The 25349-nt window shown below is 39.1% G+C and overlaps 2 protein-coding genes across 7 annotated transcripts in view; one reads left to right on the top strand and one right to left on the bottom strand.

Moving 5' to 3' along the window:
• Positions 1 to 25349, bottom strand: part of LOC147135030 (uncharacterized) — a 38002-nt gene that overhangs the window by 1392 nt on the left and 11261 nt on the right. Inside the window, exon 1 of one of the 2 annotated variants that reach the window (XM_086054592.1) lies at positions 3382 to 3643. The exons of the other annotated variant lie outside the window; for it this stretch is intronic. The gene's annotated coding sequence lies outside the window, so the exon portion shown is untranslated. Of the gene's footprint in view, positions 1 to 3381; positions 3644 to 25349 lie in introns of those variants that run through there. 2 annotated transcript variants of the gene reach the window in all.
• Positions 1 to 25349, top strand: part of coil (coilin p80) — a 36601-nt gene that overhangs the window by 7152 nt on the left and 4100 nt on the right. For 4 of the 5 annotated variants that reach the window (XR_015089960.1, XM_086054590.1, XM_086054588.1 and 1 more), the window contains exons 2-3: positions 667 to 1426; positions 8014 to 8100. Coding sequence is in view for 3 of the 5 variants with exons in the window: in XM_086054590.1 (XP_085910716.1) it covers positions 667 to 1426; positions 8014 to 8100 (847 nt within the window). In the remaining 2 variants the exon portion in view is untranslated. Of the gene's footprint in view, positions 1 to 666; positions 1427 to 8013; positions 8101 to 9508; positions 9583 to 25349 lie in introns of all 5 variants that reach the window. The other variant, XR_015089961.1, reaches the window with a different exon arrangement.

Here is a 25349-nt window from a genome sequence, read left to right as displayed (position 1 = left end):
CATCCCTAAGTTTAGGGTTAGGTTGAGGGTTAGGCTGTCTAATCAGCCTCCAGTAGGAAGTTTCGATGGGGTAGGCCAATTTGGAAAACATCGTATCAAAAAAATACTGCTGCTACATTTCACATAAGTTGTCACACTTGATAGACTATTTAAACATATTAAACATTGACTACTAGAGCAACCACAAATATATTATAGCTTACCTGTCTGTCTGTGGTCCACCAAGGACGGTAAAGTTAAAATGCACTTGACTTTTTATTTACTCCTCCTTGAAAAGGTTGTAAAGTGGTTGCTAATAAGATATGTACTCACTTTTGTGAGACACTGTATTTGCAGATCACATAATAATAATACATAATATTAAAAATGGTATCAGCCGCAATAGTAGTCAGGTTAGTGGGCAGCACTGCAAATAGGAAATATAATTATGGCCGACAACCAAGACAGCAAACCATATTCAATGGGCTTAAAAAAAAATACAAAAATAAAAACAACTGTTATCTTACTGCTAAAAAGTACCATAATGATAAAGCTGTAACTTTAAATGGTATTTCTGTAACCTTTTGGGGGTGATGTGAATGATCATTATTTAAATTATTTTCAGTGTTGTAAAGAATATGTTTTGTGCATTGATTGATTTGTGCATGCTTTGCTTCCATTTTCTAGAGTGAAGGTGGAATGTGTATCTCACCTGAATGGAAAACTACGTGAAAACTGCAAAAAGAGACAGAGACTTAACAAGCCCAATCATAGTGACGAAAAGTGTGTGGAGTGGACGGAAAAAAAGAGGAAGAAAAAGTGTGAGGAGACTCTGGAAGAGGACATCAATAAGACACCTGGTTTGGAGACAAACAATGATCCCAAAAATAAACTCGTAAAGAAGAAAAGACAGAAGGTAGAGGGAAATGGCCTGACTGCCACCTACCAACCAGCATTTTGTGCCCCCCAGAATCACAAAGACCAACCAAACTCCAAGATGATGGAAATGTCACTCCTATCAAAATCACAGAATAGCCCTTCTTCAGGTTACAATAGGAACAGTAGTGTGCAGGATGAAGCACCCAAAACAACAGGAACCAAAACAGACTCTTCTGTTCTCGCTAAAGTGTCTCCTCCCTCCAAAGTACCTTCAAGCACTCTTTCTGCCAAGAATTGTTCCCCGCCCTCTTCATCGAATACAGACTCCTCGGATGAGGACGACACTGTGGATTCCAAGCCTAAAAATCATGATTTAACTGATATTAAATTAAGATTGAATCAGAATTCATATTCCAAACAATCAAACTGTGCACAGAAAAAACATTCAAGTGTGTCAGTATCCCCAATTGACCAAATCACAATGTCTCAAAAGTTTTGTGACATAAACAGTTTTGGAGAGAATTCAGATCTGGTTAACCTGCAGCCCATGCACCAACAAAGTCTCAGTGTGAGTAATTACCTTCGCCAACCCATTGTGGGATGTAATGTTTCCATGTAGGGCTGCACAATATTGGAAAAACATGCGGTAATGTGATATGGATGTTGACTGTAGGGATAGCGATATTTAACATGTACCTAAAGCAATGACATTTTTATTATCTAATGAAAGAATTTTTTTTTTCATGTAGCAAAATAAGAAAGTTCAATGTGTTGTTGGCTAATTAATTGTAACTCCCCAACTATTGGGTGGCGATGCACAATTAAGCCTGCATCTGACTGGTCATATTCAAATAAAAGCATACAATTCCATAAGAAAAGTATTTCATGTTTTTGCGAGATGCACACTAGGCCATATCACAATATCGATATTTTTTGATACATTGTGCAGCCCTACTTCCACGTAGTTCCTGTATCGGTGGAGAAAGTCATGAATTTGTTTATGTTCATAATGTTGTTTGTTACCAGCACAACTCAAAAACGTTTTCTACCTTTCCAAAACATTTCGGACGTGAGACTAATGAAGTAATTGTTATATTGTTTTGCAACTTTGGCTAGAGCAGAGGTTCTCAATCATTTTGAGGCCAGCACGCCTTACAAGGAAGACATTATACCAAGGACCTCCTTATCACATTTTTTTGTATCACTAGTAATACTATTGCCATAATACTATGGTTGTTACCTGAGCCTTGAGCACGTGATGTCCCTTTCAGTCCACAGCATGTGGCAAAATGCGTTCTTAAAGGTGTTTATAGCTTTTCAACCTCAGCAGTTTTATACAAATTAAATTTCAAGAACAGTTTGGTATTAAGTCTTAATTTTACTAACTTTTAAATTAATTTATCAACCAACATTCAAATTGTTGGCAAAAGCGAGCAAGAATACAAACATGTTTTTTAACACATTACTCACAAAATTTGTCACATGGATGAAAATTCCTTCTGGCATAATTCTCCATTGGTCAGGAAAAAAATCCTGAATGTTCAGATTATCGCTGATTTTAAGGATGGAAGTGTGTGGCCTCTTTGGATGGTAGAATTGGAAATTCCAGCTCTTTTAAGCGAGCTGGTTCTTATGGCCTGGTTCACTAAAAAGAGATGGCTTTATTTGGTTATTTCTTTCTCCCAAGTGGCTCCTAAGATTTTCTTTATTCCTTTAATTAATTAACATAATTATTTAAAATGTAAATTTATAAGATTTATTATATTTAACATGGAACAGATTGCTACAATAAATACAGTGCCTTGCAAAACTATTAGCCTTCCTTAAACTTTTTGACCTTTTTCCGCATTTAAGGTTTCAAACCTCAATACATATATATATATATATTTTTTGTGACGAATCACCATCAAGTGGGACACAATCATGAAGTGGAACAAAATTTATATGCTATTTTTCTTTTTTTTTTAACCATTAAATATTCACCCCCTTTTCTCTCAGTGCAGCCACCTCACTCCAAAAGTTCCCTGTTAATTTTTGAGTGATCCAACCTAGGGGTGGGCGATCTGGCAAAAATATCAGATCATGATTTTTAAAAATAAAATCACAATCACGATTTTATCATGATTGTTTTTTTACATCGTTTTTTTAAAGACAAATTTGAACATTTCTGACCATTTTCCTCATGTTAAACATATAAAACAATTTAAAATGTGTATAAAACTCTAAAAGAAAAAAAAACATTTTAAGACAGCTAAGCTTTCTGAACAGGTTTTAATTTGAATAGTGACATTTTTGATCAAAATGTGCAATGAATGTAAACACAAAAGGTAACATAATGTAAACATAAAAACACAGCTCGCAACGCAGGTCTAGTACTTTGAAGAGTCTTTTAAAGCCCTTGTTTTCCACTGTTTTAATGGGAATCATGTCTTCAGCAAGGTAATAAGTCACTTCCTCAATTACTTCTTTACACTGCTTGCTTGTTTTTTCATATGGAGTGCTCTTTTTAACTGGCTGTGTTACCGTGGGTTGCGTTGGCTTGGAGCTAGCGGCTGCCTCCGGCTACCAATGGTCTGATCTCCGTTTGCTTTGGCTGTCGGCGCTGACGTCCGAACCGAGTCCCTGCAAACTTTGCAAATACCTGTTTTGCGCTTTCTCCTCCGAGGAAAAGCCAAACTAAATCGACACTGTGGATGACGAGTTTCTTTTCGGGACCAACTCTGCTTCTTGGTGACTTTCCGGCCGCTATAGCCTCCCGCTATACAAACAAATAGGGAGGCGGGAACTGTCACGTACGGTGCACTGTGTGTGCTGTGATTGGTTGGTCGGGTATACGTCTCTATGGCGCCGCCATAGAGCTAAACTGTTTGGAATGTGCCATGTAGACGATCAAACGGTCTTTCGGCATTATGAGATCGTGAACACTTTGAACCGTTTAACAATCTAATATCGTCATATCGCCACCCCTAATCCAGTCAATGGTGGCCTAAATGACTCATGATGATAAATGGACTACACTTGTGTCCAATTGAGCTTCAGTTTAAATGCACCTGCTCTGTGATGTTCCCAATGGTCTGTTAAAAGAATATTGGGGAGCAAACAGCAATTTGCAATATTTAAAAATATATATATTTTCGCAACTTTAATGTTTAAGATCATCATCAAATGTAAATATCAGACAAAGATAACCCAAGTAAACACCAAATGCAGTTTTTAAATGACAATTTTATTTATTGAGGGGGAAAAAAGAGTATTCAAAGATAATTGGCCCTGTGCGAAAAAGTAATTGCCCCCTAAACCTAATAACCTGTTGGACCACCCTCAGGAACAGCAAATGAAATCTTTTGCTTTTTCTATTACTGACACTGAGTCATTTACATCTTTGTGGAAAGATTTTGCCCCACTCTTCTTTGCAAAATTGTATTAATTAATTCAACCTTTTTTTTTCTTTTTCAAGGCATTCAGAAGTCGACGTGCTTGTGTGTTTTGTATCATTGTCGTGGTGCCTAACCCTAAGTTCGCTTCATTGTAAAGTCACAAATTGATAGCTTAACATTCTTCTCAGAATTTTCTGGTAGAGGGCAGAATTCATGCTTCCATCAATCGCAGCAAGTCATTCAGGTCCTGAAGAAGCGAAGCAGCCCCAGACCATAGCACTACGACCACCATGTTTCACTTTTGGTATGATGTGTGTTATTTATTTTTCTTATTTTTTTTTTTTTAATGCTGTGCTGCTTTAACGCCAGATGTGGCAAGACACGCACTTTTCCAAATAGTTAAACTTTTGTCTCATCAGTCCATAGAATAGTCTCCTAAAAGTCTTGGGAATCATTTAGGTATTTGTTGTTTTTTGCCTTGGAATTCTGCCATGGATGCCATTTTTGCCCATTTCGCTTCCTTATTGTTGAGCCATGAAAACATCAACTGAGTTTGTTCGTGACCTCCTGGATGAGATGTTTGTGTGCACATGGGGTAATTTTGGTACTCCAGGGAACGTTCTTTACTGTTTTGTTTCCTCCATTTGTGGATAATAGCTTTCACGGTGCTTCACTAGAGTCCGAAAGCTTCAGAAATGGCTTTGCAAGCCTTTTCAGACTGATAGATGTAAGTTATTTCATTTGTCATCTGTTCTTGACTTTCTTTGAGTCATTGTTATCTGTTCTTGAATTTCATCGAGCGGTATCATTTTGTTGCATTTTTTTTAGGTCTTGTAGCAGACTTCATTTTAGAACCCCCAATTCCAATGAAGTTGGGACATTGTGTAAAAAATAGGGGTAGACCGATATATTCTGCGCTTTGACGAATATCGGCATCTGCCTTTTTAAAACATCTGAGGGCTGATAATAAATCAATTTAAAACTGTGTTGGAATCAAAACAAAGATATGTGAAAGATTAATTTTCTGTCATTTTGAGATTTTAGAGAACTTCATTTATTGTTATTTATGGTCGCCTTGACTACTAATAATCGGTATCGGCCCTGAAAAAAACATACCGGTCTATCTCTAGTAAAAAACTTATATAGAAACATAATACAATGATTTGCAAATCCTTTTCAACCTTTATTCAATTGAATGTTTCGTGTCCTCCAGGACTATCCAAATTATCAACTCTAAGTTAAAAAGCTAGCATTTGTGATGATATGGGGGTGTGTTAGTGCCCGTGGCATGGCTAATTTGCACATCTGTAAATTAGTTAATGCTGAAAGGTACTTAGAGGTTTTAGAGCAAATGCTGCCACCCAAGTAACGTTATTTTCAGGGACATTGCTGCTTATTTCAGCAAGACAATGCCACACCGTATTCCCGCATTTGTCACAACAGAATAAGAGTGCAAGTACTAGACTCATATGCCTCTCATTAAAAACGCGTGGTGCATTATGAAGTACAAAATAAAAAAACAGATCCTGGAGCGTTGAGCACCTGAGACTGTATATCAAACAGGAATATGAAAGAATTACCCCAACAGAGCTTCAACAATTATTATACTCACTTCCTAAATGCTTCCTGAGGCTTGTTAAAAGCAAAGGTGATATAACACAGTGATATAAACATGCCGCTGTCCTAGTTTTTGGGGAAAATGTTGCAGGCATCAAATTAAAAAAGAATTAATATATAAAAAAAGAAAAAAGGTAATCAGTTTGAACATTAACTCATTCACTGCCATTGACGAATTTACAAGTCTCCGTACAAGTACAAGTCTCCGGTGTCTCCACGACCTCAACCTTAAAGCCTCGGGCCACCAGGTCTTTCGTCGCCTCCGCCGCCGTGTTGTAGACGTGTGGTTCCCCCTCGTAGAACACCCGGAGCTTTGCCGGGAAAGGTGTCTGTAAGCGGATGTGTTTCCCTCGTAGTGCCTTCTTCGCCTCAGTGTACTCTTTGCGTCTTTTCAGAACCTCCGGGGCATAATCGTGCTCAAGAAATACTTTTCTTCCCTTGTAGATGAAACCCCTTTTCTGCCACTCTATCTTAATAAGTTCTTCTTTACTCCAGAAACATTGTACCTTCATCCCAATGGACCTTGGTGGTGAATCTTTGGGGGGCTGTGACACAAGCGTTCGGTGTGCTCTTTCAATCTTCATCTCAAACGAGGGAGGCAAGTCCAGTTTCTCTCCGAGAAGTTTTTCGACAAAAGTGATCATCGATTGGGCACTTCCCTCTGCTCCTTCTTTCGTGAATTCGGACATTCTCCCTGCATTCGCGGCCCTCCAAATCCGTCATTCTCGTCTCCATCTGCCTCTGCAGCTCCACGAGCTCCATTGTAGCTTCCTCCAGACTCTGTGTGTGCTCCTCCGCTTCCACAACCCACCTCTCAACATCATCGATTCTTTTGTTTGTCTTCTTAATGTCATCCTTAATTTCTTGCAAACTCCCTCCTTAATTTCTTGCAAACTCCAAGTTCTCCCAGCGAAAGTCTCGTATCTCTTGTAGAATCATGTCCATGTTTGCCATATTCTCCACAGGTCGTTGTGGTTCTTCTATCTCTTGGATTGGTCGCGTTTTCCGCTCGGCTTTCTTTTCCGCGCCTGTAGATTCAATCAATTCTCCGGCTAGCTTAATGCCCTCTCCTCCGAATTTGGCTGCTTCGCTTGTTGGCTGAGCTGGCTGGCCTGTTAGCTTAGCTGGCTCGTTGTTCTTCTCGATGGTGAAATCCGCGTTTTTACTTGACATTCGACTTCTTCCCTTATTTTTTCTCATTGCCCTTACTATGACACTCTTATATTTATTATCAATTTCTCAAATCGACGTGACCATTGGGCTTTCTTAGTCTCAATGTCGGAGAGCTCGCTATTTATGCTGCCGCCATGTCGAAGTCCGTCCGGAAGTCCAGAATGCCCCGTTTCAACTAGTGGGTTTGCATAGAACACATTCTTGGAAAAAAAAAGTTTGTGTTGACTTCATCTTTAAACTTAAGAGTGGCTATTCCACTGGATCATGCAATGAATGGTTTTCACGTATGTTTCCTCTATAACAGATGTGGAGGTGCTTCTCCTACTTATCGCAGCGAAATTTCCCATAAAACGATGTCTTCAACTATCACTCTTGAAAACTTGCTCAGTCTTTCTGGATCATATCAAGTACAATATTTGTATGTAGTCAATTTTCATGTTGGAATGTTTTGTAGGTCTCGAGTCCATAAACCCAATTAGCAATTTACAAAACAACTACTTACTCAATGCGTGTTCGTTTTATCTTTCAAGAAGGTATCCAATATAAATAAAGACTCACACAAATCGATTGAATTTTCTTGTCAGTTTTCATTACCATCTCTGAAGTTTAGGAATCATACAATGATCAGATCTGGGCAGCTTTTCCATCCTCACGAATGCTCTCACCCGAAACGGGCGAGGGCAGAAAAGGGGCGCGGTCTAACACGCAGCCCTCACATTTATACTCTTCAAAATCTAAACATAATGTGGGTTGGTCTCCTCCCTGGCTGGCCCTGCCTATGGGGCTGATCTTCATCAGCTGGTCCCGTGCTCAGATTAGGGCACGCTGACTCTGAGACTTTGAACTGATTATGCGATGTGTAATTCTCAATTCGGTTTTTGGTTAACCTGCTGGCTAATATAAAGCCATTCATATAGATTCAGATCCTTCAATCATTATCTGTCTACTGTGAAAACTATAATCTTCTATTGTTTTCATGCATGTGTAGAATGGAGCTGAAACTATTCCACAAGATTACAGTGCTATGCCGCTTCTTGCAGCCCCTCCACAAGTTGGACAGAGGATAGCATTTAAGGTAAACTTTTTTTTTTTTTTCTCAATTGTTAAACGTGATTTTTGTGTGCATGTGTGTGGTGGTGATTGTTCAATGTGTAGCAACTGACAAATTTACATCACTCCCTTTAAAGGTGAAGTCAACTCAGACATTTTTTTTCAAGAATATGTTCCCAGCAGGCCCACTAGTTGAAACACACCATTCTGATTAATATTGCGTTTGTGGAATATGAGTTAAGCAGCAAAATCCACCCCTTTTTAGCCATTTCAGAGGGCGGCCATTTTGTCACTTCTGTTGACTGAAAATGACATCACAACTGCTCCGGGCTCAGGTAACAGCCAATCACGACTCACTTGTTTTCTGAAGCTGAGCCGTGATTGGTCATTACCTGAGCATTTGTGATGTCATTTTCAGTCGACAGAAGTGACATTAAAAAAATGGCTGAAAATGGGTGGATTACCTCTTATTCCAGAAACGAAATATTTATCAGAATGCCTTGTTTCAACTAGTGGGCTTGCGTAGAACATATTCTTGAAAAAAATATGTTTGGGCAGGCTTCCTCTTTAAAGGTTTATCCCAGAGGAAGCGCTTTTGATTTGAATTTATTACACAAAATCAAACAAATATACTGTGTGGAAAAAATAAATTCTAATAATCCTACTACTACTCCTCTATGAAAAATGTTGTTGAACTAACTTCTAGCACCATTGAGCTGGTCTTCCATCTCGGGACGATCTTCCATCTAGGGACAATCCAAAATGCCTCTGCGTTTCGCAGACACCTACAGTATGTGTAGCAGAGCTATCAGCAAGAAGCCTGCACAAAGTCCTATTATAACAAATGAATAAATAAGGAAGGTATTCAAAGCAAGTCAGTATTTGCCAAAGAATCATCACAACATTTTGTGGACTGAGTGCTGTGTAATACGTACATTCAAAAGTTCTCAAACCCTGATTCCAACAGGAAAAAACATTGATAAAAACACAACAGAATGATTTGCAAATCCTTTTCAACCTACAGTATTTTCAGTTGAATACACTACAAAGACAGCATATTTAATGTTCAAACTGATGAACGTTAATGTTTTGGGTTGTTCGTTTTTATGTTTTGCTTGTTGGTCTTTTTTGACAAATATTCTCTCATTTTGAATTTAATTCCTGTAATACATTCCAAAAAAGCTGGGACTGGATCAACAAAAGGGGTGGGAAAGTTGAGGAATGCTAAGAAAAAACACCTGTTTGGAACATTCCACAGGTGAACAGGTTACATGTAAACAGGTCAGTGTCATGATTGGTTGTGAAAGGAGCATCCCCAAAAGGCTTATTTTTTCACAAGCAAGGATGGGGTGAGATTCACCGCTTTTGTGAACAACTGCATGATCAAATAGTCCAACAGTTTAAGAATAACGTTTGTAACCTTCAATTGTTAGGAATTGAGGAATTTCATCATCTACGGTCCATCATAGCATCAAAAGATTCAGAGCATCTGGAGAAATCTCTGCATGTGTTCATCCGAACTCTCTTGGTAGCAAGATTTTAGCCGCTAACATCCACCATGTCGTAACCAATTCCACTCCCAGCTGACTCTTGTTTACCAATCATATTTCTTCTTCTACTCATAAACGCTGCAATGACAATGTCACTACCATCACTTACAGGCCAATACCAGCTGCTCACAGTACCACCACCCTCACTAGCTCCCCCTGCAGGCCCTCATTATCATTACCACTATCGGACAATTTTCCCATTGAAACCATCACCGGCAGACGCTTCCCTTGCACACACAAACAACGTGGTTTTAACAGTGGTAATCTAGTATATGTTAATACTGCTCATTCGTACCACCATGAGCGCACGTCCAGCACAATAATTAATCTGGCCGTGCTGAACGTGCGCTCCCTTTTAAACAAAACTTTTATCATAAACGACCTGATTTTAGACAATGATTTACATGGTATACTTTTGTCTGAGACATGGCTTGGTACAGATGCTCCAGTTGCTCTCAACGAGGCTTGCCCACCGAATTTTAAATTTTTATTTTCTACAAGGGATGGCAAAAGAGGAGGCGGGACTGCATCAATTTTTATTAATACTCTTTTATCAAAGGAGATCATTTTTAGCAGCTATTTATCGTTTGAACACCATGCCTTTGTTTTTAGCAGTCCCCCTATTCTCTGCATTACCGTCTATAGACCTCCCCATCATTCCACTTCTTTTATTACAGAATTTTCAGAATTCTTATCCATTTTATATTCCAGTTATAACAGGATATTAATAACTGGCGATTTTAATATACACATGGACAACATCTCGGACCCACTATCCAGAGATTTTTCAAACCTTTTAAACTGCTTGGATTTTAAACAGCACGTCTTGCAGCCAACTCACAACAGAGGACACACCCTGGATTTGGTTATAACCTATGGCTTGTCTGCTGGTGTGTCCTCTGTTGTTGACTTGGCAGTGTCAGACCACTACTGTGTCTATTTTAACATCGCCAGTTTTAACCATCTAGCAGTCCCGGTCAGAACAGTGAAGAAACGCTACCTATCTTCTGAGGTGGCAGCAAATTTTATCGAGATCTTAAAAAACACTCCTGCTGACATTTTACCTGCACCCTGTGATCTTATTGTTGACAATTTTAACCTACATCTTAAATCATCATTAGATTCAGTAGCTCCACTTTTAATTAAAACAACAAAAACAAAGACTGTACCCCCGTGGAGAAACAATGCTATCAAAATATCAAAGAGAAAATGCAGGAGTGCAGAGAGGAGGTGGAGAAAAAGTAAACTTACAGTACACTATGAAATTTTATGCGAACAACTGAAATCTTACAATAAAACAGTAAAACTGGCAAGATCTTCCTATTTCTCAAACCTCATTACAGTCAATAAAAACAACCCCAGGGTTCTCTTCTCCACCTTTGAACTTTTAACTAGTTCTGATTTTAATAAGTCCCCACAGAGACCAACAGATGCTCTCTGTGAGGACTTTGCAGACCACTTCAGAAGTAAAATCGATGACATAAGATCCAGTCTTTTAGCCCGTCAAAACACAAGTTTTAATAAACCCGGACAATCATATTTACATGAGGAAACACTGGAAAGTTTTGCCCTGGTTGATGCAAGGACACTTGTTCGAGTTTTCTCCCAGGTAAACCCAACAACCTGCCTTTTGGATCCAATTCCCACATTTCTTTTTAAGACATTTTATGGATTTTTTGAAGAACAAATTTTAAATATAGTCAATTGCTCTCTTCAGACAGGCGTCTTCCCCGCTGCCTTTAAAACGGCGGTGGTGAAGCCCCTTCTGAAGAAGAGCGGTTCTGACCCGAGCGTTTTTAATAACTACAGACCCGTATCCAACTTACCGTTTTTAAGTAAGATTTTAGAAAAACTGGTTTTCATCCAGTTGAATCATTTTTTAAATACAAATAATATTTTTGAGAAATATCAATCTGGTTTTAGGATGAACCGCAGTACGGAGACTGCTCTTTTAAGGATCTTAAATGATATTAGGTGCACTGCAGACGTGAGAAAACTCACAGTCTTGGTGCTACTGGATCTAAGCGCTGCTTTTGATACAGTAGATCACCAAATTTTATTAAATAGACTTAAAAATCTAGTGGGCATCTCTGGTACTGTTTTTGACTGGTTTTATTCCTATCTCACAGACCGATATTTCTTTGTAAGTATGGATACTTGTTCCTGTAAAACTCATGAAATCAAATGTGGGGTTCCTCAAGGTTCGATTTTAGGCCCCTTACTTTTTAATCTTTATATGCTTCCCCTCGGGGATGTCATCAGGGGACACGGCATCAGCTTTCACAGCTATGCTGATGACACGCAGCTGTATATTGCCGTGTCTCCTGATGACACAGGACCCATTGATACCCTTTTAAATTGCATTTTAGATATCAAGTCATGGATGGCAGATAATTTCCTACAGCTCAATGAGGACAAGACTGAGGTTTTAGTTATCGGTCCCGAAGGTCAGAGAGAGAAGCTTTTACCAAAACTACACATTTTTAATCCCTCACACTGTGTGAAGAACCTTGGCGTCATTTTTGACTCTGAGCTCAGTTTTATTCCTCATATTAAAAATGTAACCAAGATTGGTTTTTATCACCTTAAGAATATCGCCAGAGTCCGCCCGTTTCTCTCTCAGGCTAACACGGAAGTGCTGATGCATGCCTTTATTTCCTGTCGTTTAGATTACTGTAATGCCCTGCTCTCTGGCCTCCCGAAAAAGAGCATTTCACCACTGCAACTACTGCAGAATTCAGCCGCTCGGGTGCTGACGAGAACCAGAGGGCGGGAGCACATTACGCCAGTTTTGAAATTGCTGCATTGGCTCCCTGTGTGTTTCAGGATCGATTTTAAAGTACTTTTATTAGTTTATAAATGTGTTAATGGTCTTGGGCCATCTTATTTATCTGATTTGCTTTTATCATACCAGCCCTCGCGGATCCTGAGGTCCTCTGGCGCCGGCCTTTTATTTATTCCAAGGGTGAGGACCAAAATGCATGGCGAGGCTGCATTCAGCCATTTTGGTCCTCACCTTTGGAATAGCCTGCCAGAGGATGTCAGGTCTGCAGAGACTGTTGATATTTTTAAGAGGAAGCTCAAGACACACCTTTTTAGTTTGGCTTTCAACAACTTTTAAATAATTTATCTTTTCTTTTGATTGAAGATAATTCTATGTTTTGCTTTGAATGTTTTAAAGCACTTTGAGTTGCATTTTTATGTATGAAAAGTGCTATATAAATAAAATGTGATTGATTGATTGATGTAAGTGGCAAGGTCGCAAACCAACATTTAATGCTTGTGACTTTCCATCCCTGCACAAAACAGCATCATTATGTAAAGGAATTTAACATGTGCACTCTGGAATACTTTAGAAAGGCATTGCCATTTAACACAGTTCATCACTACTGTACATCTACAATTGTAAGTTAAAATGGAGGCATATAGGCTTGGGTGCAAAGTACACAAATACACATCCGTTCCAGCATCTTTGAAAATGCGTTCTCGAGTATGTTCTTAGACCATACATGGCAGGGTCAGAGACCGCTCTGTGTGGTTTTGACATTGATAAACGGCTTTAATTTAACCTAGTTAGGTCGGGAGCGCATTACCGGATACCGCGTTTCTACCACTAGAGCCGGGAGCGCTGTTGCGTCTTTCTACCTCTACAGCCGGAAAAGTGGCTACGTCATTTTTTTTTTTTCAACCAATTCTCGGTCTCTTATCTGATGAAATGCATCAGAATATACATGTGACGGTGTCGTGAGGTATCTTCCTCGGAGGATGTCCCAGAACTTTTTCGAGCAGTAATGACGGATACAGGCGATCATGGGAGCTCTGAAATAAGTGACGATAATGATATAGACCAGTGTTTTTCAAACTTTTTTGAGTCAAGGAACATTTATTTCATTGAAAAAATCCTGCGGCACGCAACCATCTGAAATAGTGGGGAAAAAAAGGTTATTTTAACAATATGTGTTATATTGTTCATATAATCATTTTTTAACATTGAAGAATGGCGTTATATTAAAACATCTTGAATAGGAATTAAATAAACACAAAGAAAAAAGTATTTTATAATGTTTCATATTGATACTTAGTGTGAGAGCCAAGGCTTTGAAGTATTATTTTAATTCTTTCATCATAAAGTAGTATCTCAATCAGACATGAGTGCAGTTTTTGTGCGAGCAAGATTTTCAGTCTTGGGGAAATGTTCTACCCCCAAAACAATACTGCGCAATGATGTTTGTTCATCAATAAAATGTCAGGTCACAGCTAGATATGAGTGTTCATGGATTTCCACATATCTGCTGTAAGGCTAATTGCAGCAGCCTTTGACACCATTTCTTTGGCTTTTTCTTTGGCCAGCTTATACCTGTCGTCCACCATAGCTTTCAAAGCCTAAAAAGGAACAATATAAAACTATTGGAATTGCCACTATGGGGAAATGAGAAGAAATACTTCATCTGTTCACATACATACCTTCCTTGTGGGAAGAACATAGGTAGGGTTCAAAGCTGTAACAAACTTTCTGAACCCTTCGTCCTCCACAATAGTGAAGGGCTGACAGTCCTCAATGACCATGTTGACCAAGGATTCATCTACATCTTTGCTCTCTTGCAATCAGAAATCAATTACAGGTTATGTTAGTAATGCAGTGTTTAAAGTGTATCTTAACATTGTCTATACACTGTGTAATTTTGCTTACCTAAGCTTGGCCCAGTTTCACGGCTCTCTCCTTGCTCTCATGCAAGGCTCTATAATGCCTCAACATAGACAAGGTGTTATTGTTGTATACAAGTTCCCTTGCACACAACAGACACTTCACCTGTGAAATAACAAAAGTTAGACACAAGAACAAACGAAAAGCTGCATTGTCACATTTATAATAATGTAGTTTTTCTCCCTTACCTTATTGGAAGCAATCAAATCAAAATGCTCCCATACAGTGGAGGATCGCCTTTTCGCGCAGGTTCCATCGTAAGCAACGGAAAGGCTCGAAAATAGATTGCAATAGTTGCACTGTTGCACACAGGTGTAACAAGTACAGGAGCCCGAAATCCACAAAATGTGAGATAACAGGCGATCGCCATTGCGTTTTGCAACCAATTTATACCGTAGTCTGTACTGTGTTTGCAATGCGTGCCAAACGTGGGACCACCCCCCCAAAGTGTCTATGAGACTCAGCCGGCCGGCAAGGCTTCACACGTCATCATTTCCGGGTTTTGCCGAAGTGACGCGCGCCTCGATACAAGTTTCGTGGAAACGCCCCTCCCATTACTCGACACAAGCTTTGGAGCCTCGGCCCATTTCGTCCCATCACAAGTATACAGTAGTGATGGGATGATGATGCCTCAAAGTGTGTATCGACACATTTACCAAGCTGTGTTGACACTGTATTGAAACTGCGTTGGTCACTCAATAGTGACCTCTGCTGTAGATCTCAAATCAATGGAGGTAAACAATATGTAAATATGATGGAACAACTTGCATGCTGACCCAACATTAGCTTGTGAAATAATATTAAATCTTTATTCAATTGCTAGATTTGTACTTAAAATATGATCTTTGTATATTGTATTTGCTCCATTTGTTTGCTGATGGAAGTTGTTGATGAGAAGAGTTCAAAATCTGCTTGTTTGTGTAAAGGCTGAAATGAACATGTAATATATAACACATTTCTCTGAAAAAAATTTAGAGATAACGTGTAATTTATGTATGGGATTTTGTTCATCAAAGTGTTAAATCTCCATCCAACAAACCCACAACGTGTCGGTACAGTTTGTTTCCTTATAAACACAATTTGACACGGCACAGCTAAATGACACACTTCCTGTATTGGTCACATGATTTTTTGTTAAAGCGATACACGCACCAATACGGGGTTTCACACTTGAGAACTCGGCACAGTGCTGATGTACCAGTGTTGTTCGACCCATCACTAGTATACAGTGTGCTGGTAGTCACGGAAGCAAACAGCTTTTGAGCATGCTCATAGTCTAAGTACATGTTGTCCATCTGCAGTACTGAATGACATTGCTCACTTTGTTGGATTACAAAACCTTCAATACAAGAAGACAAAAAAGGAACTTTGAGTCCATGTGAGTAATTCAAAGAAATTCAAATCATGGATCAGAAGATGTGCTACTATGAGTGAGAACTACCTTCGACTACCAACATTGAAGCTAATGGTAAAACAGGATTTCTGCCATTACAATAGTCAAAAGCTTGCTAGAAGAAAACGCCACTAACTGTGAAAAAAATAGTAACTGAAAAAGATTTTTAAAAAAATACAGATACAGAAGAGTATGGAGCTAACATCAATTATTATTATTATTTTTTTTTTTTAATTGACATAATATTCAATTTAACAATTCCATAATATTTTCTTTGTCAATTTAACAATGAACAATAAGTGGAAACAACATTTTAAAAAAAACAAAAAACAAACAAATAAAATATGTACAATCAGACATCCCAGTACAATTCCACTATAAACAAAATGTCGACAGACTTCAACTAAAAAATTTTGAATCAATTTCACGAAACTTATTACCTTTCTTATTTACAAACTTAAGAGACTCAATGTAACATTCGATATCAATCAAAAAAACCTTGAAACATGGCGTAAATTTAAAGAATTTGGCTTTGTGAATATGAAATTTTCCTAACAAAATAAAAAGACCAACAATATTGCAAATTTCTGAATCTTTGAAAACCGGGTAAGTGATAATATTTTTACCCTCAATCTTTACATTTTGAGAAGTTTTATGAGAAATATACGTCTGTACATCTTTCCAAAATTTTACACTAAAGAGACATTTATGGAAAAAATGAGTTACACATTCTTGAACAGTTCCACAAAATGTACATTCATCATCCAGTTCAGCAAATTTTGAAATATATAACTTAGTTGGATATATGTTATGTAATATTTTTATATGTATTTCTCTCACTTTGGTACAAAAAATTTATAAGGAACAAGCCATCTTTTACGCCAATCTTATTTTTGTAAATTGAGAGTTCCAGAAGAATTTCCCACGAGGGATTATTTTCCTATGATTATGGAAGCACAGTATAATATGGCTGTTATTACAATGTTTACTCATCAGATCAATACCATTTATATAAAACGTTGAATCTGAAATTGTATTTACTTCTTCACCACTATAGCTTTTCATCAGTTCTAATATACCACTAGATATGCTATTCACAACAAAATTGAATTCTTGTGCTTTAATAGGGAATTCCTTCTCTTTCAAAACTGTTTCATAGTTAATTAATTGCCCGTTTGAGTTAAACAGATCTTTTTAAAAAAAGAATACTTTTGTCAACCCAATGCTGTAAATATAAAGACTTGTTCCTTCTAACAACATACACATTGTTCCATATAATATATTTGTGAGGAAAGAAGTTGTGGGAGTAACATAATTTCCATGTTAATAGGGCTTGCTGATGAAAAGTGGAAAGTTTAAGAGGTAACTTTGTAATATTACAGTCACATTTTAACAGAAAATTCAACCCACCAACATTTTTTAAATATTATGCGGAATAAAGTACCATAGTGATGATGGAGCTTTTAAATATTCCTTCAGCCATTTCACTTTAAACATACGATTCAAGTCCATGAAAGATAATAATTCAAGTCCACCTTGAGCTCTAGAGCCAGAAAGAAGTCCTTTTATCAAGTGGTGATACTTGTTCTTCCACACAAAGTTTGTCAACATGCCATCAATATCTTTAGCTGTAGAGTCTTGCACATCAAGAGATAGAGCAGGATAAACAAACTGTGACACCCCTTCAGCTTTGGTTAAGAGCACTCTACCCAATAAATAAATATTCCTTTGAAGCTATAAATCCAAAATAGTCTTTGTCTTTTTCAGTTTTGTAGAAAAATTATTATGTTAGCGTTCTTTAACATTCTTACAAATATGAATACCAAGGTATTTAACTTCTTTCTTTACAGAAATATTACATAGACTTGCTTCCTTAATCTGAGTTAAAGCCAAAATTTCACATTTCGATTTATTTAATTGTAAGCCAGATGCCTTAGAAAATTGTTGAATCAAAAACAAAGCATTATCAACCTGATGTTTATCTCGTAAAAAAATAACTGTCATCTGCTAGTTGAGTTACTTTAATTTCTTTATCAAAAAATAGATTCAAAAGGTGTATTAATAGCAACTCTGCTACAATTGAAAACAAAAAAGGAGAGATTGGGCATCCTTGACGAACTGACCTTAAAACAGGAAACCTTTTGTTGTATTGGGATAGAGCATCACACAGCTATCAATATTTTTATAAAGCATTTGAATAACCGAGATGAAATTTTGACCAAAACCAAAGCTATGAAGGGCATCAAATAAAAAGTGATGTTCTACAGTATCAAATGCTTTATAAAAGTCTAAAAATAATATAAGTGCCTCTGATTCAAGATGTTCAGAGTAATCCATCAGGTCAAGGATTAGTTTTATATTAGAACTAATATGTCGATTAGACATAAAACCAGTTTGAGTTTCTCCTATGATTTCACCAAGATTTTCTTTTAAACGTTTAGCAAAAACTAAAGAAATAATTTTATAATCTACGTTTAATAATGTAATGGGTCTTCAGTTTTTATCAACAAATGATCTTTATTTGGTTTGAGTATTAAAGTAATTAAACCCTGTTTCATGGTTGTGGACATTTCTCTTCCTTCTATGCATTCCTTAAACATTTCAAATAATTGCTTTCTATGTTCTCCCAAAAATGAATATAGAAGATACAGAGATCCCGTCGATACTTGGGGATCTGCCTCTTTTCATTGAGTGGAGCGCTTCTGAAATCTCGTTTTTTGTAATAGCCTTTTCACAATCTATCTTAAATTGTTCTGAGATGTTAGGGATAAGATCTTTAATTGAAGCCATAAATGAATTTGAATCACTTCTGCAATTTTCTGGTTGATATATATTACTATAAAAGGAATGAACATGTCTAGAAATATCTAATGAGTCTGAAATTACAATATCATTTACTTTTAGGGAAGAAATATTGTTCCTTTTGCTATTCTCCAAGCTTGCTTGCTTCTCCAAGACAAAAAAAAAAGAATTTTTCTCTCCCATCTCCAACCATTTGGTTTGAGACCTTACAAAAAGCTTACAAAAGCTCTTTAACTGTTAAATTCAATTTTTTTTCATTTGAAAGATTGTCTTTGCCCATTAAGACATTTAATTCGTTCATAATACTCAACTCCTTATTGATATTATTCTTTTTTATTTCTTTACTACGTTTAATAGCTAGTCCCCTTATTTTGAACTTGAAGAATTCCCATTTTAATGTATTGTTCAAATTGATGTCATTAGAAATTTCTCTCGCCATGCCTTTAACCAATTCACAATTTTTTTTTATCTTTTTAATAAATTGTTATTGAATTTCCAATAGCCTTGTAAATTATTTTTTTGTTTATTGCCTACCATTCGGATAGAAATTAATTGATGATCAGATAAAGGAGCATAACTGTGTGAGCAATCTGAAACCAAGTGTAAACATGATGGAGATATGAGCCAAAGGTCAATTCTGGATTGAGCAGATCTGCTTGCATTACACCAAGTGAACTCTTTCTTATCAGGGTATAAAAACCTCCATATATCATTTACTGACAATTGTTGGCAAGTAAAGGTAGTGTTTTTGAAACTTGAGTGTTGATTTAACCTCGGAGGTACTCTATCCACTAAATCATCAGTCAGTCAGTCAGTGATGCTCTGGGGTGCCATGTCAGCTGCTAGTGTTGGTTCACTGTGTTTTATCAAGGGCAGGGTCAATGCAGATAGTTATCAGATTTTGGAGCACTTCATGCTTCCATATGCTGAAAAGCTTTATGGAGATTAAGATTTCATTTTTCAGCATGACCTGGCACCTGCTCACAGTGCCAAAACCACTGGTAAATGGTTTACTGACCATGGTATTACTGTGCTCAACTGGCCTGCCAACTCTCCTGACCTGAACCTCATCGAGAATCTGGGAGATATTGTGAAGAGGAAGTTGAGAGACACCAGACCCAGCACTGTGGATGGGCTTAAGGCCTCTATCGAAGCATCCTGGGTCTCGATAACACCTCAGCAGTGCCACCGGCTGATTGCCTCCATGCCATGCCGCATTGCAGCAGTCATTTTTGCAAAAGGATTCCCGACCAAGTACTGAGTTCATAACTGAACATAATTATTTGAAGGTTGACTTTTTTTTGGATTAAAAACACATTGCTGTGTTCCTCAAGATTCAGGAGGCGGAGATTCCATAGTCTACTGTACCGTTCTTGTTGTTCATGTCTTTCCTCCATTTCAGCCACTTTGATTTTTAGCACCTTCACTTCAACTTCTGTGCCTTGCCGTTCGATCTCTAAACCTTTCAGATGTTCTTGTATGTCAGCAATATCCTTTGTATTCTTTGTCACCATCTTGGAACTCGGTGAAGCGGTCATTTAAGTTGTTGATAGTTTTCAGAATGTCGGCGTTGGACACTACATCCCCCTTCTTTGAAACCGAAACAGTGCAAGACTTCTTGGAGTTAGGACTTTGGGATGGCGTTTGCGGTAGAGTTGTACATAAGTTAGAAAAATCAATAACATCCATGTCAAACATAAGCCCAGCTGGCTTCGAAATCTCTCTGCTTTTCGCGTCTCTCTTGGTTTTATTTCCACCCGACATGACGAAGAAGGAATTGCTAATTAGGCTGCTAACCTTTAGCAACTTCCAGAGACAGGTCTTCAAAACAGTCCTTGAACAGCACAAGTCAATGTCCATCCATCCATCCATTATCTGTACCGCTTATCCTCACAAGGGTCGCGGGGCGTGCTGGAGCCTATCCCAGCTGTCTTTGGGCAGGAGGCGGGGGACACCCTGAATTGGTTGCCAGCCAATCGCAGGGCACACAGAGACAAACATCCGCACTCACAATCACACCTAGGGGCAATTTAGAGTATCCAATCAACTTACCATGCATGTTTTTGGAATGTGGGAGGAAACCGAAGTACCCGGAGAAAACCCACGCAGGCACGGGGAGAACATGCAAACTCCACACAGGGAGGCCGGAGCCGGGATCGAACCCACGACCTCTGAACTGTGAGGCGGACGTGCTAACCAGTCGACCACCGTGCCGCCACAAGTCAATGTCTCGTGGACAAAAAAGAAGAGTTGAAACAGGTATCCTTCAGAATTACATCAGAGTCCCAAAAGTTCATTTTAAACGACTGGTACGACATCAATATTCACGAGCTCAACAAAGTGTATCTACATGGGTCGCTATCTTGAGCTTTAACCTTTAATTATGCTATTGATGCTCGAACAGATAGCAACACAGACAAACTGTACTTCTTAGAGCAGTATACCAGAGGTGAGCCTCGGGACCTTGTGAAGAGCTGCCAACATATGACCGATGCGAGCGGTTATGAAGTGGCGGTGAAGCTGTTCCACGACAATTATGGAAACCCGATAAAAATCGCCACAGCTTTAATAAACAAAGCTTCTAATTGGCCAATAATAAAAGCGGAAGATGGGAAGGCCTTGACCGCGTTCTCAAGATATTTGGTGAGCTGTCGCAACGCCATGATAGATGTGGATTATATGGAAGAAATAGACAATGCAACGACAATGAGAGCAATTGTCGCCAAACTGCCATTCAAATTAAGGGACCAATGGAGAATCCACGCATATGATGTAGAAGAACGCTGTGGTACACGACCCAAGTTTACAGACCTAGTATGCTTCATCGAGCGCCAAGCTAAAATCATGTCTAAGCCTCTTTTTGGACAAATCAACAGCACAGCAACTGAAAGGAAGGATATTAAGAACATTCCAAAACAAAAAGACACAAATCAGAGAAAGCAGCTTTGCAATAAACGCCAAACAAGTTGATGATGAACAAAGCCAGTCATCAAAGTCAAAGGATGCGTCATTCTTCAACCGGGCTTTCACAAAGCCATGTGTCTTTTGTGAGAAGGGCCATACTATGGAAGAATGTCGTCAACTAAGAGAAAAACCAAATAAAGAAAGAGTGGAATTTCTGAAGAAAACGGCTTCTGATTTAATTTGGAAATCAGCAGAAGACAATAACTTCATAGAACTGTCCCAATCTCCGCAAAGAATGCTCCACACTAAAAGGACATTGACAAATGGCCATATCTAAGCGAAATCAAAATGCCCCATATTAAGTAGAACTCCTTATCAGAATAAAAGAACACAAGCTACAGGAGCCATGGAAAGTAATCCATAGCCAAGCCAATGGACCATATGCGGTAAAAACTGCAATTGGTTGGATTCTAAACGGTCCACTGGAGAAGCCTACTAACACTCCAGCAAACGGAAACGAATATTCAATTAGCAGAATTGCTGTGGACCATAAGAATATAGAACAACTGCTCATTCAGCAATATAACCACGACTTTCCTGAGCGGAAATGCGACAACAAATTAGAGATGTCACAAGAGGATCGTCGCTTTATGGAATTCATGTCAAACTCTGCTTGTCACATGGATGGACATTACTACATACATCTACCAATGAAGACAGCAAATATCCAAATGCCAAATAATCTAAATGTTGTATTGCAACAAGCACGGTATCTTAAAACTAAATTAAAGAAAGATCCTGTACTTCACACTGAGTACAACAGCTTCATGAAAGAAATGGTGAACGCAGGTTATGCAATAAAAGTGCTACAAAGACAGCTGTGCCGTCAAGACGGCCGAGTATGGTACCTTCCTCACCATGGAGTACTCCACCCACAGAAGAAAAAGCTCAAAGTTGTATATGACTGCGCGGCCAGCTATCAAGGAGTCTCACTGAACAGCGAGCTTCTACAAGGACCAGACCTAACAAACACGCTTGTTGGAGTATTGACTCGATTCAGACAAGAACCAATTGCTATGATGGCGGATATCGAAAAGATGCACTTCCAAGTGCGTGTTCCTGAAGAAGTCACAGATTTCATGCGCTTCCTGTGGTGGCCTGAAGGAGACCTCAATCAGGATGTTGCCGAGTACAAAATGACAGTACACCTCTTCGGCGCGACCTCTTCGGCGCGACCTCTTCACCGAGCTGCGCTACGTTCCCTCTTCAAAGGACAGCACATGAAAACCGGAAACAAGCTCAGCCTGAGGTTGTGGATACAGTCGTCAAAAACGTTTACGTAGATGACTGTTTAAAATCAGTTGCCACCGAAGCTCAAGCGATCAAACTGAGAGAAGACCTCACAGCGTTGTGTGCCGAGGGAGGTTTTCGCTTGACAAAGTGGACGAGTAACAGTCGTAAACTGCTTGCATCTGTTCCAGACAGCGAGAAAGCAAGTGAATTGAAAGACCGGGAGACGAACCACGATGATCTTCCTGTGGAAAGAGCCCTAGGAGTGTTGTGGTGCATCGAATCAGATTCATTCAAATTCAGAATTAACGTAAAGGGCAAACCCCTCACAAGACGAGGAATCCTTTTAGTCACAAGATCGATCTACGATCCACTTGGTTTCATTGCTCCAGTCGTACTCCAGCCAAGATGATCATGCAACAACTGTGCAAGGAAGGGCTTTCGTGGGACGATGAAATTCCAGAACAGCTATCACAAAAGTGGAACATGTGGCTACAAGAACTTCACCAACTCTCAGATATGAAATTAGCCAGATGTGTACAACCAATGGACTTTGGGCCAGTTATCGAAGCTCAACTTCATCACTTCTCTGATGCGTCCGAAAATGGATACGGAACAGCCTCGTACCTCAGATTAACTAACGAACATGGACGGCTCCACTGCGCATTCATGATGGGAAGATCACGTGTGGCCCTAACAAAACCAACAACAATTCCACATATGGAATTGACAGCAGCTGTTGTGTCCGTCAGCACAGACAAGATGTTAAAACGAGATATTCAAATGAATTTGTATGATTCAACATTCCGGACTGAGAGCACGACAGTGTTGAAATATATAGAGAATGAAGCCCTTCGTCTCAAGACTTTTGTAGCCAACCGCGTTGCTACTATTAGAGAATCTACAAAACTGCACCAATGGAGGTATGTCAATACCACAGTAAACCCATCTGATTGCGCGTCCAGAGGGATAACTCCAATCAAATTTCTGAACACGAGCTGGTTTAATGGTCCAGCCTTTCTACGAGAACCAGAAAGCCAACGGCCGAGCAGACCTGACCAAACGAACAAGGAAGAAGACGACAACGAAGTGAGACACGTACATCTCACGCATGCAGTTGAAGACAAAGACACCATGAACAAGCTGATTAACCACTAATCAAGCTGGTACAGGTTGAAGCGGGCCGTCGCTTGGATTTTCAAAGTAAAGGACACAGTGCTGCAGAGAAACCAGGAGGGGTCTACGAACAGGGCCCAACCACCAAACGAATGACAATTATAAATTGACTGTTGAATGTCTAAAGAGAGCTGAAATGGTGATAATCAAATACATTCAAAGTCAATGGTTCCCTGAAGAAATGGTCATGCTGTCGAAGGGAAACAACCTAAAGGGGAGCAGTCATTTAATAAAGCTCGACCCAGTGATTCAGGATGGAGTTCTGAGGGTTGGAGGAAGTCTATGTGAATCTGCCATGCCAGATCATGTAAAGCATCCAATCATCATCCCAAGGACTCACACATCACCACACTAATCCTAAGAGACATTCATGAAAAGATTGGACACTAAGAGACATTCATGAAAAGATTGGACACTGTGGACGGAATTACATGCTCTCGAAATTGCAACAAATGTATTGGATACCTTCGGCGAATTCAATAGTGAGGAGACTTTTGTCAAATTGAGTGCTCTGCAGAAAAAAGTAAAAGGCAAGGCTCTTCAACAAAAAATGGCAAACCTTCCTCCGGACAGAATAGTTCCCGACAAACCCCCTTTCTCAAACGTAGGGGTGGACTATTTCGGCCCGTTTGACGTGAAACAGGGACGCAGCCGCGTGAAAAGATATGGAGTTCTCTTCACTTGTCTCACTACGCATATTGAAGGTGCTCATTCTTTGGACACTGATTCATGTGTGAACGCAATTCGTCGTTTCCTGTGCAGAAGAGGACAAGCGAAAGTTATGAGGTCAGACAATGTGACTAACCTCGTAGCAGCCGAACGTGAATTAAGAGTCTCTTCAGCAATGGAATCAATCAAGGATCCACGACGCACTAATGCAAAAAGGGATTCAATGGATTTTTAACCCGCCTGCAGCCTCCCATTTCGGGGGAGTTTGGGAAAGACAAATACGCTCCATAAGAAAGGTGATGAAATCTGTTCAAGGCACAAATCCTTAAAGATGAGTGTCTGCAGACACTAATGTTTGAAGTGGAATACATACTGAATGATAGACCACTTACAACAACAACCAACGACCCCACAGATCTCGAAGCGTTAACTCCAAATCATCTGTTACTGATGAAGAAGCAGCCGGTGATGCCACCTGGATTGTTCAGTAAAGAAGACTCATATACACGCAGGAGATGGAGGCAGATTCAATATCTAGCGGATTTATTCTGGAAACGATGGGTGCGTGAGTACTTCCCGCTTTTACAAGAACGTCAAAAGTGGAATCAACTCAAGACGAACCTGTCTGCTGGAGATATTGACATGATAATGGATGAATCTGCGCCCCGTGGATCATGGTTGATGGGAAGAATCGCTCGTGTCATCCCAGATGCACAAGGGCATGTGAGGCGTGTCATGGTCAAGACAAAGACACCCTGGAAAGACCTATCAACTAGTTATGTCTC

The sequence above is a fragment of the Filicampus tigris genome, chromosome 16, assembly GCF_054856515.1.
Source record: "Filicampus tigris isolate MCC_2025a chromosome 16, RoL_Ftig_1.0, whole genome shotgun sequence".
In the NCBI taxonomy this organism is placed as follows: domain Eukaryota; kingdom Metazoa; phylum Chordata; class Actinopteri; order Syngnathiformes; family Syngnathidae; genus Filicampus; species Filicampus tigris.
This window is presented reverse-complemented; position numbering and strand designations above follow the sequence as displayed.